At 38.5% G+C, this 13,748-nt stretch overlaps 1 protein-coding gene across 3 annotated transcripts; it reads left to right on the top strand.

Moving 5' to 3' along the window:
• The first annotated feature begins 1,087 nt into the window (after positions 1–1,087).
• On the top strand, positions 1,088–12,759 carry LOC115358081 (uncharacterized). 3 transcript variants are annotated; one of them, XM_030049889.1, is made up of 8 exons: positions 1,088–1,150; positions 3,174–3,244; positions 4,125–4,193; positions 4,395–4,463; positions 7,965–8,962; positions 9,382–9,537; positions 10,694–10,786; positions 11,754–12,759. In XM_030049889.1, the coding sequence occupies exons 5-8, from the start codon at positions 7,979–7,981 to the stop codon at positions 12,069–12,071; spliced, it is 1,551 nt and encodes a 516-aa protein (XP_029905749.1). In that variant the 5' UTR covers positions 1,088–1,150; positions 3,174–3,244; positions 4,125–4,193; positions 4,395–4,463; positions 7,965–7,978; the 3' UTR covers positions 12,072–12,759. The 3 variants fall into 3 exon arrangements, with proteins under 3 accessions (XP_029905749.1, XP_029905751.1, XP_029905750.1); XM_030049891.1 differs by lacking the exons at positions 1,088–1,150; positions 3,174–3,244; positions 4,125–4,193; positions 4,395–4,463 and adding an exon at positions 4,642–4,669; XM_030049890.1 differs by lacking the exons at positions 1,088–1,150; positions 3,174–3,244; positions 4,125–4,193; positions 4,395–4,463 and adding an exon at positions 7,237–7,305.
• Positions 12,760–13,748: the final 989 nt, after the last annotated feature.

The raw sequence follows: 13,748 nt of genomic DNA, 5'->3' as shown, positions 1-13,748 counted from the left end.
AAAAAATAAACAAACAAACAAACAAATTAATTAATGGAAAACCCTCACTGATTTACAACCTAACTACTGCAATGATTATGTTCTTAATCTTTGTGTTAAAATAACTGATAGTTTGTATGATATCGTGAGGTTCCATTTACATATCAATAAATGTTTTGCTACTCTATATCACTGACTGACTTTTACATTTGTTGTGCTAAACACTCTTTGGAGTAAACAAATTGGGCATCATTAGCAACAGCCGCCATGACAGAGAAGACAGAGAAAGAGCGCCACCTATAGAAACTCCAACTCCATCAAGAGAAAATCCAACAAGAAATACAACATGTCCTGCCCACACCATTTGATTGACAGGTGATCTCCGGGAAGTGCAGTGCAGGAACACGTCAGAGATGAGCGCTTAGCATCAAAGATGGAGTCTAAATAAAAACAACACCAGGATCTAGAGGATTACCACCAGAACTTTATAATACTACATAAGCTTTGGCTTAAGACTGAAGGTTTCAAAAAGCTTTTAATTAGCTCTTGTTGCACAGTTAAATCTAAGTCACTCGGTGGGATTAAACTTATACATTATTTAACCCTCGAACTCTTCTGCCAGCACAAATCCCTCAGTAAATGTGGATTTGGTGTATTACTAGATGCAGTTCATCCATGCATCGCAGCTTATGGCCAGTAGTGTAGTGGAAAGTATTAACACATACAGAGAGGTACATCCATTATCAACTAGGGACATCACAGGAACCAATGGGCAGTGGATGACTGAGCATTGGTAAATAAATAATTCAATCAAATCAATCAATACATATATACACTCAAAAAAGTGAATGAGGTGGGTTGTGCACTGTATAGTATTTTTTTGTTTTCAGTTTACTTAAAATACATGTCTTTGTTGAGTTAAAATATTTTTTTCTAATAAAGTCCATGTAATTGTGCCTTTCGTTATGTGAACAAAATAATTATGTATTGGTTAATCACAAACCATTTAATTTAAGTGAATTATGATTGAAATACTTCATACATCCAGAAGGTGGCAGTAAGAAGAAGATTAAATGCTTCATACTGCACATGCGCAAACTCACTCAAATCTCCCTCGTTTTTGGGGGTGAAGTTTCGTTTGGCGGTGTCTTCGTTTTCTGAGTTGAAAGAGGTAAGAGGACATTTTTCATCCACACCTATTATTGTAGTATTTTCATATTAAGCATGATTTAATTGTGTGTCTGATACAACATTCGTTCTATTTTTCTGAGTTTCTATTTTTAGAGAGCGGTGGGTCTGGCACGTTTGCTAGCTTAGTCGCACGTTAACGTTAGGTCGGTCTGCTTTTATCCCGCCGAGCCCCGCCAGTCTGTGAACACGTTAACACGGTGAAACCATAACGTTATCATTTCTATTTGTAAATATCACTATCTAACTTCATATTCAGTCTATAAACGTTAACGTTACTCTCTGCAGGCGATAGCAATAACGGTAACGTTATTGTTTAGCAGCTCAAGTCTTCTGAGGGGTGTACTACGAAGCAGGTTTAGTGGGTTAGCAGGTATGTTGAGTCTAAAGCCAGGCTTTCCTGTATCACGAAGGTGGCTCTCTTTTAACCCGGCTAGATCACCATGGTAACTTATGCTTAACTCATAACCTGGTCGGGACCAGGTTATGAGCTAAGTTTAACTCCGTCCGGCTATAAAATTACGGAGACAAAGAGGATTTAGGGATCGCGCGGATCCGCTGGCATTTCCTGACGATATTCTCCATGAGCGGTATAGATTTTCATCTGAGGGACTAGATGAAACGCCCCCTTTTCTGTGAACGCGCAGAGAGCACAAAGCTGACAGCCGGACTGAACAAACCTTGATGATAACCACCGTCGTGATACCACTTAAATTTGACTGGAGCTTTAGGTTTTGTTGAGCCTGATAGTGAACACAGCCTGGCTATGTTGAGCTTCCTTCGTAGTACAGCCCTCAGGTGACCACAGAGAAAGCTGTTTTTTTTTTTACTTTTTGTGTTTAATATTTATTATATTATTTGAATGGGCTGCTTTTGTAACCAGGTCGATGTGGTTTGGTGAGTAATTTTACTTTCGTGTACCCAGGCGCGTCTTTTGGGGCTTAAGCCCTGGATCTTTCCTCAAAAGCCCCGGATCTTTTTTTGAGCTTTATTTAGTATTTTTATCATTGTTTTATTATCCTGTACGAAAAATGTGCATCTTGGGGAGAAGCGGAGGGTCAGTTTTCAAACCAATTAGACTTTGCATTTTTTCATAACTTATCAACATGAATAGACAATGATGCCAAGCTAATAAAGTAACAAGCCCCGATGGTAAAGCGGTCAATATCTCTGCCTGCCATCGCCTTTTATCGCCTGCAGAGAGTAACGTTAAAATGAAATGATAAGTAGTATCTCACGAGAAATCATAGAGCACATTGTGAAGGAATTGAAACAGGCCAGGATGTACTCTGTCAGTGAGTAAGTTAATGTGAAAAATAAGGCATTTTTAAGCCTTGTTCTAACTTTATGGGGAGATATATATATATATATATATATATATATATATATATATATATATATATATATATATATACACTAATCAATTCAGATTCAGATTTAAACAAGGATATTTGTGTGGTATAGTTTGTTTGTCGCCATGATCTTCCTGTGTGCAGTTTTGGCTCATTCTCCATTCATGTTGATAGGCACCTGCACTTACTGATCTGAAATAGATGCCCAAAGGATGTTACAAATATGGCCACCCAGTGAACAGCCTTGGCCTAAAAGGACTTTGAGAGAACTACATGAGTGCTTTCAATTCCAGTGAGCCACCTACTAGGCCTTTTGGCTCTGATTAGGCATATACCCGTAATTGACTATACAGTAACTTGAATGCATTATGTTTTAAGTCTAAATTTTGCCATTATAAGTCACTTAAAAGTCCTGTGAAGCCACTATTTAAGGGGGTGTTTTTCAAAATTTTCTCCTGGAGCATACCTAGATATAGACATAGTATATGCTAATGTAAATGGAAAAATGAGTGCCATGCCACACAACAGACATGGGTTTTATGCAGGTAATGTTAAATTTAATGTTATAAATTATGAAATTGAGTGTGCCTCTTTTTCCCTCACTGAATTTCTAAAAGTTAACTCTTATCGGACTGACTCTCTCACTTTTTGCAGGTGAAGAATACAACTTAAGGCTGCTCTTCAACCAGTCATTTTTGAGCACGTGACTGGCCATAGAGTTATATGTAAGTATATGACCTTAACTGTTAATTAACAATTTTGTTTATGTGTTCCACTTTTCTTTTTTCTTTTTCCTTTCCTTTTCTTTTTTTCTTTTTTTTTTTTTTGCTTTGCTAAAGGGCTTTAGGCTTATTCTTAAAGTGTGACACTGACAGTCCCAAGGAGGAGCTATGTATTGTGGTCCTGCAATGTTGTGCTGTCATTGAAGATTAGAAGTAGGTATTCCCACAGTTCACCATTGGTTTGAATTTCATTTTAAGTTACAGCTGCAGAAATCAGGTACCAACTGAAGTGACCATAACAACAAACTAACTAACAAACAAAATACCTTTACAGTTCATTTACGCAGTAAGTTTCCCACATCACTGAGAATTTATGATTTGCTGTTCAAAAGAATGTGTTTAGGGCCCAGCTATGATATTGTATCACACTTGCTCTGATGTTTTACTATGCTCTGTACATAAAAAGTCAATATATCTTTAGTCAAAAAGAAGTTTGTTCATATTCTTTAAACAAATAAATAAACAAATTGAAGCCATCTTACTGCGACACTGCATGACACTGATTAGTTTCAAAACAGTAGGGCAGGACCGATCCACTTATTTGTGGTGAATTTGAAAGTTTACTTTGCATATTTATGTACACTATGAAATATTTTGTGGTGCCCCCCTAGCCCAATCAGTAATATTTTGTTTTGTTTTTTACTTGGATTGGGTGCATGTAACTCATGGTGAGGACTGACATGAAAGCAGGTTAAAGGAAACGTATCCATTGTAGGTCTAAAGGACCCTGTACAAAGCACACCAATAATTAATCTGTTAACATATTAATAAATTTATTTTTGTTTATTTTCTCTTTTGTAATAATCATGTTGCAATATTTCAGGTCCTGATTAATGGTTCATTCATGATTCATGCTTCCTCCTGTCTGCCCATACCACTGTACGCATAACAGGTATGATCACAACTAGCTACTTAATTACTGTGAATTGAGTTGTCAGTATTTTTATTTTAAGAAACATTTATCAGGTGACAGCTTCATTTTCTTGGTCTCGTTTTGAATAGGTGTTTTTATTTTTTAGATTTTGAGTTCTCTTAAAAAAAAAAGTAATGAACTACATTAATTTATGACTCCTATTAACATGTTGAATTTCAGATCCTGGGTGTGATAGCTGTTTCCTCTCTCATTGACGTGGTGTAGGTGACACTGCTGAACTTGCCTGTGGTATGTTAACAGTCAGACTTTTCTTAAGACTGTTTTACAAGTTGAGTTTCCTTTACCAATATCTCCTTTGTGTTTGTTTGTTTGTTTTTTTTGTTTGTTTGTTTTGCCCCCCACCCCCACGCTTTCCCCTCCCAGATTTGAATGTGGCAGTGTAAAGGTTGCAGTTCAAAGACCTCAACTAGGGGCCAGTTACTTAAACATTACAGGTTAAAACATCCACATTATGGGCGCAGGCACCCATATCCTTGTCCATATATTAGTTGTCCATGTACATCTAAGTCATGGAATGCGCTCAGGTCACATTTGAGTAGAGTCCATGCTAGAGAAACATCACGGCAAACATTGACATCAGCCACATTCAGCTGTCATGTTTGTGGATTCTCTGAAGTTGCCTCTGAAAAGGAGTATTTCACTCATATAAATTTGCATCTCAAAGCCAGTGAAACAGTCCCCTGCATGTTCAAGGGTTGTACATTTAGGACAAACATCTATGGGACATTTAAATCACATAAAAATAGAAAGCACCTTGGTTATTCTTACAGTGACTTTAAACCTGGAATAGTTGCAGTAAGAGACAGTTTTGAAAGCTCAAGTGTTTCAGGTGAACATGGAGACAGTGAAGAATCAGAGGAAGCCCAGCTTAAAGTGCAGTCTAGTTTTCAGAGAGACATCTCAGAAAATGTTGAGAAGATGATAGAAGAGAAACTTGCAGCAGTGTTGCTTAAGCTGGAAAACATACTCCATGTTCCCAGCAATGCAGTCGATGAGCTTTTACAGGACTTGCACTTTCTAATGAGTTCTGCATCCCGGACTACATTAAATGCCATTGTTTCAGATTTTTGTTCTAAGCATAATCTTGGTCTTGATGCAAAAGAAACTGAGGAATTGGCCTCTGCCTTCTGTCTCTCTAATCCCTTGACTAAAGCAATTGGAGATCAGGGCCCACTTGGCACTGCTTTTAAGCGGAAACAGTACTTCAAAGACAAGTTCCAAGTTGTTGCACCAGTTGAATATGTTTTAGATAAGGAGCGCAACCATACCTACCAGTATGTACCATTATTGCAGTCATTGCAGCAGCTCCTTAGCAAAGATGGTATAATCGATGATGTAGTAGAAAACTACAGTGCTCACCCAAATGAAACTGCACAACAAGAATACAAGTCATTTCAGGATGGAGAGTTTTTTAAACAAAATGAGTTCCTATCTTCAGGGGAATTGAGAATAAGTGTGACCCTTTATATTGATGAGTTTGAAGTGTGCAACCCTCTGGGTACGTCCAGAAAGAAGCATAAACTTTGCGCTATGTACTGGATTTTGAGCAACTTACCCCCAGGCCAGCACTCCTCTTTGTCATCCATCTACTTGGCAGTACTGTGTAAAAGTAGCTACATCAAGGAATATGGATATGGAAAAGTGCTTGAACCTCTTTTGCGTGATCTGGTTGTCTTGGAAGAGCATGGGGTGTTTGTCCCACAGATTGGAAAAAATATTAAAGGCACAGTTCTATGTGTAGCTGCAGACAATCTGGGTGCCCATGGGATTGCGGGCTTTGTAGAAAGTTTTTCAGGAGAGTATGTTTGTCGATTTTGCACAGGGCGTTTCAGTGATTTTCAGACCAAGCAGGTTCTGTCAGGGAGGTTTAGTCTTCGAACCAAAGACAGACACAAAGAACATGTCAAACATGCAGCGGAAAGCGGAAAGCCTTGTGTTGGAGTGAAAAGGCCATGTGTGCTGACAGAAAATCTTTCTCATTTTGATGTAACAACTGGTTATCCACCTGATGTACTCCACGATCTGTTGGAGGGTATTGTTCCAGTGGAACTTGCACAGTGTCTGGGTGTGTTAATATCCAAAAAGTACCTCTCTTTGGACACTTTAAATAAGGTCATTCTCAGTTTCCCCTACAAAGGAGAAGATAAAACAAACCGTCCCCATGTTGTGCCACAAAATTTTTTAAGTAAAAAGACAATAGGTGGCAATGCAGCTGAAAATTGGACCCTCATAAGATTGCTGCCTTTCATGATTGGAGATGTTATACCTGACGGTGAACCAGTGTGGGAGATAATTTTGGATTTAAAAGAGATAGTGGAACTTGCTGTTTCCCAGATCCATACAGAAGAATCCATTGGATATCTTCAGTTCAAAATATCTGATCACAGACAGAAATATCAAGAAGCATTTCCCAACCAAAAACTTCTCCCAAAACATCACTTCTTAGAGCATTACCCTCACATGACCAGATGTTTTGGTCCTCTAGTTGGAGTCTGGACCATGCGGTTTGAGGGCAAACACAGTTTTTTTAAGGAAGTTGCTCATCACACCAAGTGTTTCAAGAATGTTGCTCTAACACTGTCAAGAAAACACCAGATGATGATTGCCTATCACTTACACTCATCACGTCCACAGAAACCTGGAGTTGAAGTATCAAGTGTATCGAGAGTCCCTGTTGAGGTGCTGAAAGATGATGTATCATTGCCTCTCCAGCAGATGTACCCAAACATGGCAGAAGTAAACATGGCTAACAGTGCAGATTGCAAGGGGATCAGCTATAGAAAGGGAATGATAGTCATCTGTGGATTTACTGATGGGCTACCTGAATTTGGAGAGATAATAAGGATATGTATACTTCAGGATTCACTGAATTTCATAGTCAGGACGTTCTCAGCTTGGTTTAGGGAGCACTACCGGGCCTTTGAACTGCAACCATGTCCAACTGGGATGATGTCCCTGATAACACATGACGAACTGGCAGAGAAGTACCCATTACATGACTACTTCGTTGGGTCCCTTCGACTGGTTACGTTTAAAAGATATCCTTATATTAAAAGCACATGTTGAATACGTGAGTAAACAGCTTTAATTGATAGCTTACTAAATGTGTCACCTGTCACCTCTTTCCACTTGGCTGTTTACTAACCTGTTTCTGTGCATGCACAAACTCCATGTCACTGGTAGGACTGATCAATATTTTGATATTATATCAATATTGTGATATGAGACTAGATATCGTGTAGGATTTTGGATGTTGTAATATCGGAATATGGCATAAGTGTTGTCTCTTCCTACGTTTAAAGGCTGCATTACAGTAAAGTGATGAAATTTTCTGAACTATCAATTATTTGCCTTTACCCACTTAGTTATTAGAAACGCATTACAGATGATTATTTATCAAAAATCTCATGTGTAAATATTTTGTGGAAGCACCATAGTCATCCCCACTATATCATCACAATATTAATATTGATGTATATCGTCAAAAATATCATATCGCCTATTCCAACCTAAAGCAACTAACTTGAGCACCACTAACCATAGTATGGCACTTCATTTTCCATGCTACTAACATTATGTCACTTGCTTCTGTCTGTGGATTGCTCAATGTTTGCTTCAGCGTCCTGTTTGTTTTACATATGATCAATGTCAGTTGGTTTCTTTCTAATCTGAATGCTTTTGATTTACACATATTTAATGGCTTTATACTTGTATTTTTGTCTTTTCTAGACTGACACATTTGGATGATGGCTGCACCAGTAAAACTGCGGATTATCCTTGGTTCCAACAATGCTGAAAAACTGACCATAGAATCAGGCATGCCAAAGTCTGTTGAGGATCTTTCAAATGAGATCAAACGTCAGTTTGATATAGAGGGGGACATTAGACTCCAGTACATGGACAGGGACTTTGACAATGAGTTTGTTAACCTTAACCAAATTAGTGACATTCAAGACAAGAGTACAGTGAAAATCATCCGCATGTCAGATGCTCTAGACCTCAGCCAAGGCAACATGAACCAGAGTGGGGAAGAAACATCCTTGTCATCTTCTGACACATTAATACTCTCCTCTGATTCAGACACTCCTCGATCACAGTGGCCCTCAGAATTCCAAATCCCAAAGTTTTCATATGATGTGGAGATGCAACTTCGAAGTGCAAACCAGGACTTCATATCAAATGGAGTTCTTCTGACCCCCAGTCACAAACTGAAATCAGACATCTTGGAAAGTCTAGCTCAGGAAATCATCAAGTTCAAGGCATATCCCTCAAACTTGGAAATGGAATCTGTTGCTGAAGCTTTAATCAAAGCACATCCATGTTTGAGAGAACAAGGATCCTTCAGTGGTTTCTACGGCTGGAAAATAAGCCTTAAGTACAAGATGGCAAACTACAGGACAAAGCTTAGAAACTTGGGGTGCCCAGAACTGAGCATCAATTCCCTCAAGCACAAACCTGCAGATAGATGTCAGCCTGCCTACGATGTCAAAAAACCCAGGAAAGCAGAAGTAAATTTTTGTCCTCCATATCCTGCTGGAGAGACCCAGGACAGCCTTGAAGGTGAAAGATTGGCGTTGTTATCCGAGGTCAAGAAGAGACATAATGATAAAGTTGTCAAAGAAAAGATGGCCAAGACCTTCGCATACAGGCGGCAGGAGGTCGTTAGAGACAAGCCCATGATCGCGGAGTTCAAGATCAGATGGCCAGGACTGTTCACTGTGGCGGAGGTATGAAATGCTTCTTAAATCAGCTATAGTCAACAATTTATTTATTTATTTATTTATTTATTTTGGCAATTCTGCTATATTGGATAGTGACAGTGTAGAGAGACAGGAAGGGCAGGGGAGAGAGCAGGGATGACATGCAGCAAAGAGCCTGAGGTCATATTTGAACCCCAGCTGTAGTCAATATGTTTTGTCTTTTGATACAATGTATCAATGTAACAATGTATCAGATGTCAATATGAAAGAGTTGTAATGGCTTGCAGAATTCCAGTAACATGGGAATGTTAATCATTTTGCGTAAAATGTAACCATGGCACAGGAAATACTGTTGTTTAGAAGTCTGTTTTTTGTATCTCCGTTTTAAATGTTAAATGTTTTAATAGGTACCAATAATTTGTTGTTTGTGGACATTATGTTTTCAGGTGGAAGCAGAATTTGTGAGGATCACTACTGGTCCCCTTGTGTCAAAGTTCCATGCACAGCTTGACCAACACACTGCCCGGCTCATCAAAGTGTTCAAGAAGAAAGGAGGCTCTGCAGGGACTAAAATCAGCATGATTTTGGACCCAATCGCACAGGTAAGTTTTGCTGTCGGTAGAGAACATTGTGGAATTTTACAAGTTGATGTTGACTAGTCAGTTTTGACAGGTATAGTGACTAAGTAACAGTCAGAAACCAGTCACATTTGTGAATTTGGGCTGTCTTGAATACCTTATATTATGCTTCGAAGCTTTGGGAGCAATTTTTCAAATTGTTTTGAACATTCAAAGGCCGAGGGGTGGTGGGTAGGGGGTTTAACATCTATTAAACTGAGGCTAAAATTTGCCTCTCAACATACAGCGTGACATTTCCCTGATTCACACTAAAACTTGAGGCCTCTTTTTTCAAGTTTATTCATTAGTAAGTGGTTGTAAAAAGTAAGGTTTGAAAAGTTAAGTTTTTGGATGTAAAAGATGTTAAAACAAAGAAGGGAGATGCTTTACTGGGTTTTCTTTCCCTTCCCTGCTTAATGAGGACATCTGTAAAGTGGTAACCTTGTTTGACAAGGTAACATTAATGTCCATATGATTATTAATTGGTCATTGTGTACATCTCTACAGTTAGGATGTCATCCATTTCCTATGCATCAAAATAGAGCGCGGAGTGGCAACTCTTCACTTTGTTACACAATCTATGTCAGTGCGCTGCTGTAGCTAGAGAGTTTCTCTGCCCTTTGGCTCGTGCGGTGCCCGTGCAGCTGTTATGTCAAATTCCGCGTTAAAAATAGATTCCGTTTTATTTGGCTAATCTGCACGCTTCACACAAGTCACCCAAATGGCCAGTGGATCACTGGTATTTGCGAGGGCTTGTGTTTTTCGCGCTAGGTGATTCATACATTCCACCACCGCCTAGCCTACAGCGGATGTGTTACGGCTGAAAGCCATCCTCTCAGCGTTCACGGAGAAACTATTCACTGCAGTGATTGGTTAATTCCGTTGTTAGTATTTCATGACGTACGGCCCAGTGCCCGCCTAACTCCCCCCGGACAATCCAAGCTAGCATCAACAACAGATTCCTAAAGGAGCCGCAGATTGAATATATCGATGTGTGTTTTTTCCCCCTTTCCTCGTTCATTTGATCTAGGCGGTCGGTGAAAACGTCTAGGCGGTGCGCCTAAGAAATTATAAGGCAGGGAAAACCCTGGTGTATGTGAAGTCCTAAAATATTTCTGTATTTTTTTCTCTCTCTCTTTAGAATGAAACTGTTGAAAAGAGAAGGGAGTGCATCCTCAGGGCACTTTGTATCTATCTGAATGAAGACCCGAACAACCTCTTCAAAGAATACCTGGTTGGTGATTTTAATAGCTTAGTTTCTACCTGTATTAAATCAAAACTTTAATAACTAATCATGTTACTTTGTTAAAATTTGCATGGAATCAGTTTGTTTAAACTTTTTTGGAAATCCAAATACACTCAGTGAGTATTTTATTAGGCACAACTGTGCAATCCAATACAACAACTCTACCATACATTCTACTTTTACTAAGCTTATACATGTTAATTTTTTGCTGACATTGTCAGAAAGGTGATAATTCTACTTTGTTTATTACTGAGGTCTTAGTGGGTGGTAGTGGTGTACTGGAGTGCATTATATTGAAAAGTGTTCCCAATATTGTGTCTACCCCGTTAAAATTCACGAGGGTGGCAAAATATTAGGAACATTTTTTGAAACAATGTAAACAAAAACTTAAAATGTATAAGCTTAGTAAAGTAAAAAAATTATGGCATTGCTGTTTATTGGATTGCATTAGATTGCACGTGTTGCTAAAAAATTGCTTGTTGAGTGTATATTAGATAAATGCCTGTGAAGGTTCTCAGTTATCTCTCAGATTTGAATCCAGTCAACTGGACTTGGTTATGTCTTGAAGACGTTTCACCTCTTATCCAAGGGGCTTCATCAGTTCTTGCCCTTCTGACTAGACTAAGCTAGTCTGTCTAACTGGTGGGGAACCAGGTGTTAACCTCTGTGTGGGGGTTCCCAAGGTCACTGATGTTGATGGCTCGTTGGTGCCGTGGGTGTGGCTTAGTTAGTGCTCCATTCTGTTGTAACGACAGTCAACTCTGAGAGATATATTAGATAAAATATCTCTAAAGTTTGATGGAATCACTCATCATTTTTATACAAATAGCACTTTTTGAAGTATCATGCTATTTTCATTAAGGGAAACCTAAAAGGCAAAAGTTAATCTTTGCAATTCCACAAAATCTGTGATTTCATAGATTGGTTGTGTCCTTTCTTTCTCTTCTATGTAAAGGATACTGATGGTACAGCTGTTCAGAGGGAGCTTGAGCAAGTTACCCTTGGCATCTACAGCATCATAGTCGAGGGAGGTGATGCCACCACTCCTCCAGCTGATGTTGGAATAGTGATTGAGGGTGTTGAAGTTCTGCATGACCTGGGAGACGTCGCCTCTGCATGTGCACTCTTAATGGGTGTAATATATGCACTGAACCTCATTTATCCTAAGGAACTGAAAGCCTTCTTTGAAGTACTTCAGAAGCTCTTCCTTCAACTGGATGCTGGCAGACTCTCAACCAAGGTACAGATGCTCAAGAACAAACTGTATGAATGAACCAAACATTGATTTGGATGCCGAATGTGAATAAAAGGATCTATTAGAAAATAGCAGAGCAGGAAAAAAAATACACTACAGAAAAATAACCAAACATTTGGAAAAGTTTTGGAAAACTACTACCATAAGTGAAAATTCTAGTGTTACACAGTTCCCACACTTTTGAAAATCCTGGAAAAGTTAGGGAATTTGAAATTGCATTTTTCCAGGCCTGGAAAAGTTTTGGAATTTCTTTGGTAAAAAGGAGTGGGAACCCTGGTTGTACTACCAAGTGACAAGTGAATTGAGAGACCATGCAGCACCAAAATTGTTGACAACTGAATGGATATTTTGCAGACTTTATTGTTACAGACTGCTGTATTGTTATAGAATAATATTGACGAATCAGAGGGATGTTTTGTTGGATGTTTTGTTTGTTTATGCTGCATCAAGGTGTTTATAATTGTTAATGTTGGGTAACAATTCTGCAACACAAGTTGACATGTTTGTTAATACATTTACAATTCAGGGTATTCCCTCCACAATGTTAAAATAAAGGTTGACAGCAGCACGTGTGTTATGGTTAGACTGTTATGCTGTTACAAAAAAATTGTGAACTGCAAGCCTGTTGTATTGTTGGACTGCATAAAGGCAGTTTACAGCTGTTAGTGTTGAACCATGCTGCACCATAATGTCTAATATTGGTGAATAAAGGAAATTACAAAAACATGTCAGGTGTACCAAATTTATTTGTGTGGAACCTGTTGACAAACTACAATTAGGTCATACTGATTAGTATAAAATAAATTGGATGAAAACCTGTTTTAATTAATTGAACTTAAATTTATTATTTTACTTGTACAAATAAGATATATGTTTAAAGGACAAATGTAAAATATGTAGCCTGTAAATATATTATTTAAGTCCATATAACATAACTTATTAGATTGGGTAAGCTTAAATATCTTGTGTTGATCAGATCTTATTTTATCTAGTTGGGTCAATTCACATTGTGTTAATGTAATACAATTTCATAAAGTTAGATGACCTTAATATTTTTGCTTTTAACTAACATAATACACTTTTGTGGAACCTGTTGACAAAATAAATTTAATTAAAGTCAATGTTTCATTTTTTTGAGTGTACATAAATAGTCTCTCAAGCCTGCCTCTCTCTTCTACAATCTTCTACAACTAAAATGAGAGTCTGCACTGCAGCCCGTTAAAATCTGAGCATAAGACAAAACCAGAAGCTGTCAAGACACAGTGTGCATGATAATATGTTCTCCTAAGAAACAAATATGAGGCAGGAAACAGCAATATTAGCTGTGTATGACTAACTTTTTAGCAACACTCCAAACTATAACAGCATAGACAAAACGTCAATGAAACGGGTCAGACAGCTAGACTTTGCTAGACTTCCAGACGTTTCCAACTTATTTATGCGACTGCAGAGCAGGTGTGAATGTGGGGAGATGACTGAATATCCAGTTTCACCTATATCAAGGTCAAGCTTCAAAAATAGACGGATAGGTGGAGGCTGAGTGGAACTTGTGGCAGCTGTGCATCTGTCCCAGAGACCAGGGTTCGAGTTATGTGGGAGTCAGCGGGAGCTGAGCTCCCATACTGAGCTACCACAAAAGCAGTAAAATCTATGGTGGTTGCTAACACATTACCAACAACCATTATTTTAATCTTT

Source organism: Myripristis murdjan, chromosome 4 (assembly GCF_902150065.1).
Source record: "Myripristis murdjan chromosome 4, fMyrMur1.1, whole genome shotgun sequence".
NCBI classification, from domain to species: Eukaryota; Metazoa; Chordata; class Actinopteri; order Holocentriformes; family Holocentridae; genus Myripristis; species Myripristis murdjan.
The sequence above is the reverse complement of the archived record's forward strand: the minus strand, read 5'-3'. Positions and strand labels throughout refer to the sequence as shown.

Excerpts from the sequence above, each read along its gene's own strand:
- LOC115358081 (XM_030049889.1), top strand. The coding sequence starts at position 7,979 with ATGATGGCTGCACCAGTAAAACTGCGGATTATCCTTGGTTCCAACAAT. Across the intron at positions 8,963-9,381 it reads GACTGTTCACTGTGGCGGAG|GTGGAAGCAGAATTTGTGAG; the intron begins GTATGAAATGCT and ends TTATGTTTTCAG. Across the intron at positions 9,538-10,693 it reads TTTTGGACCCAATCGCACAG|AATGAAACTGTTGAAAAGAG; the intron begins GTAAGTTTTGCT and ends CTCTCTCTTTAG.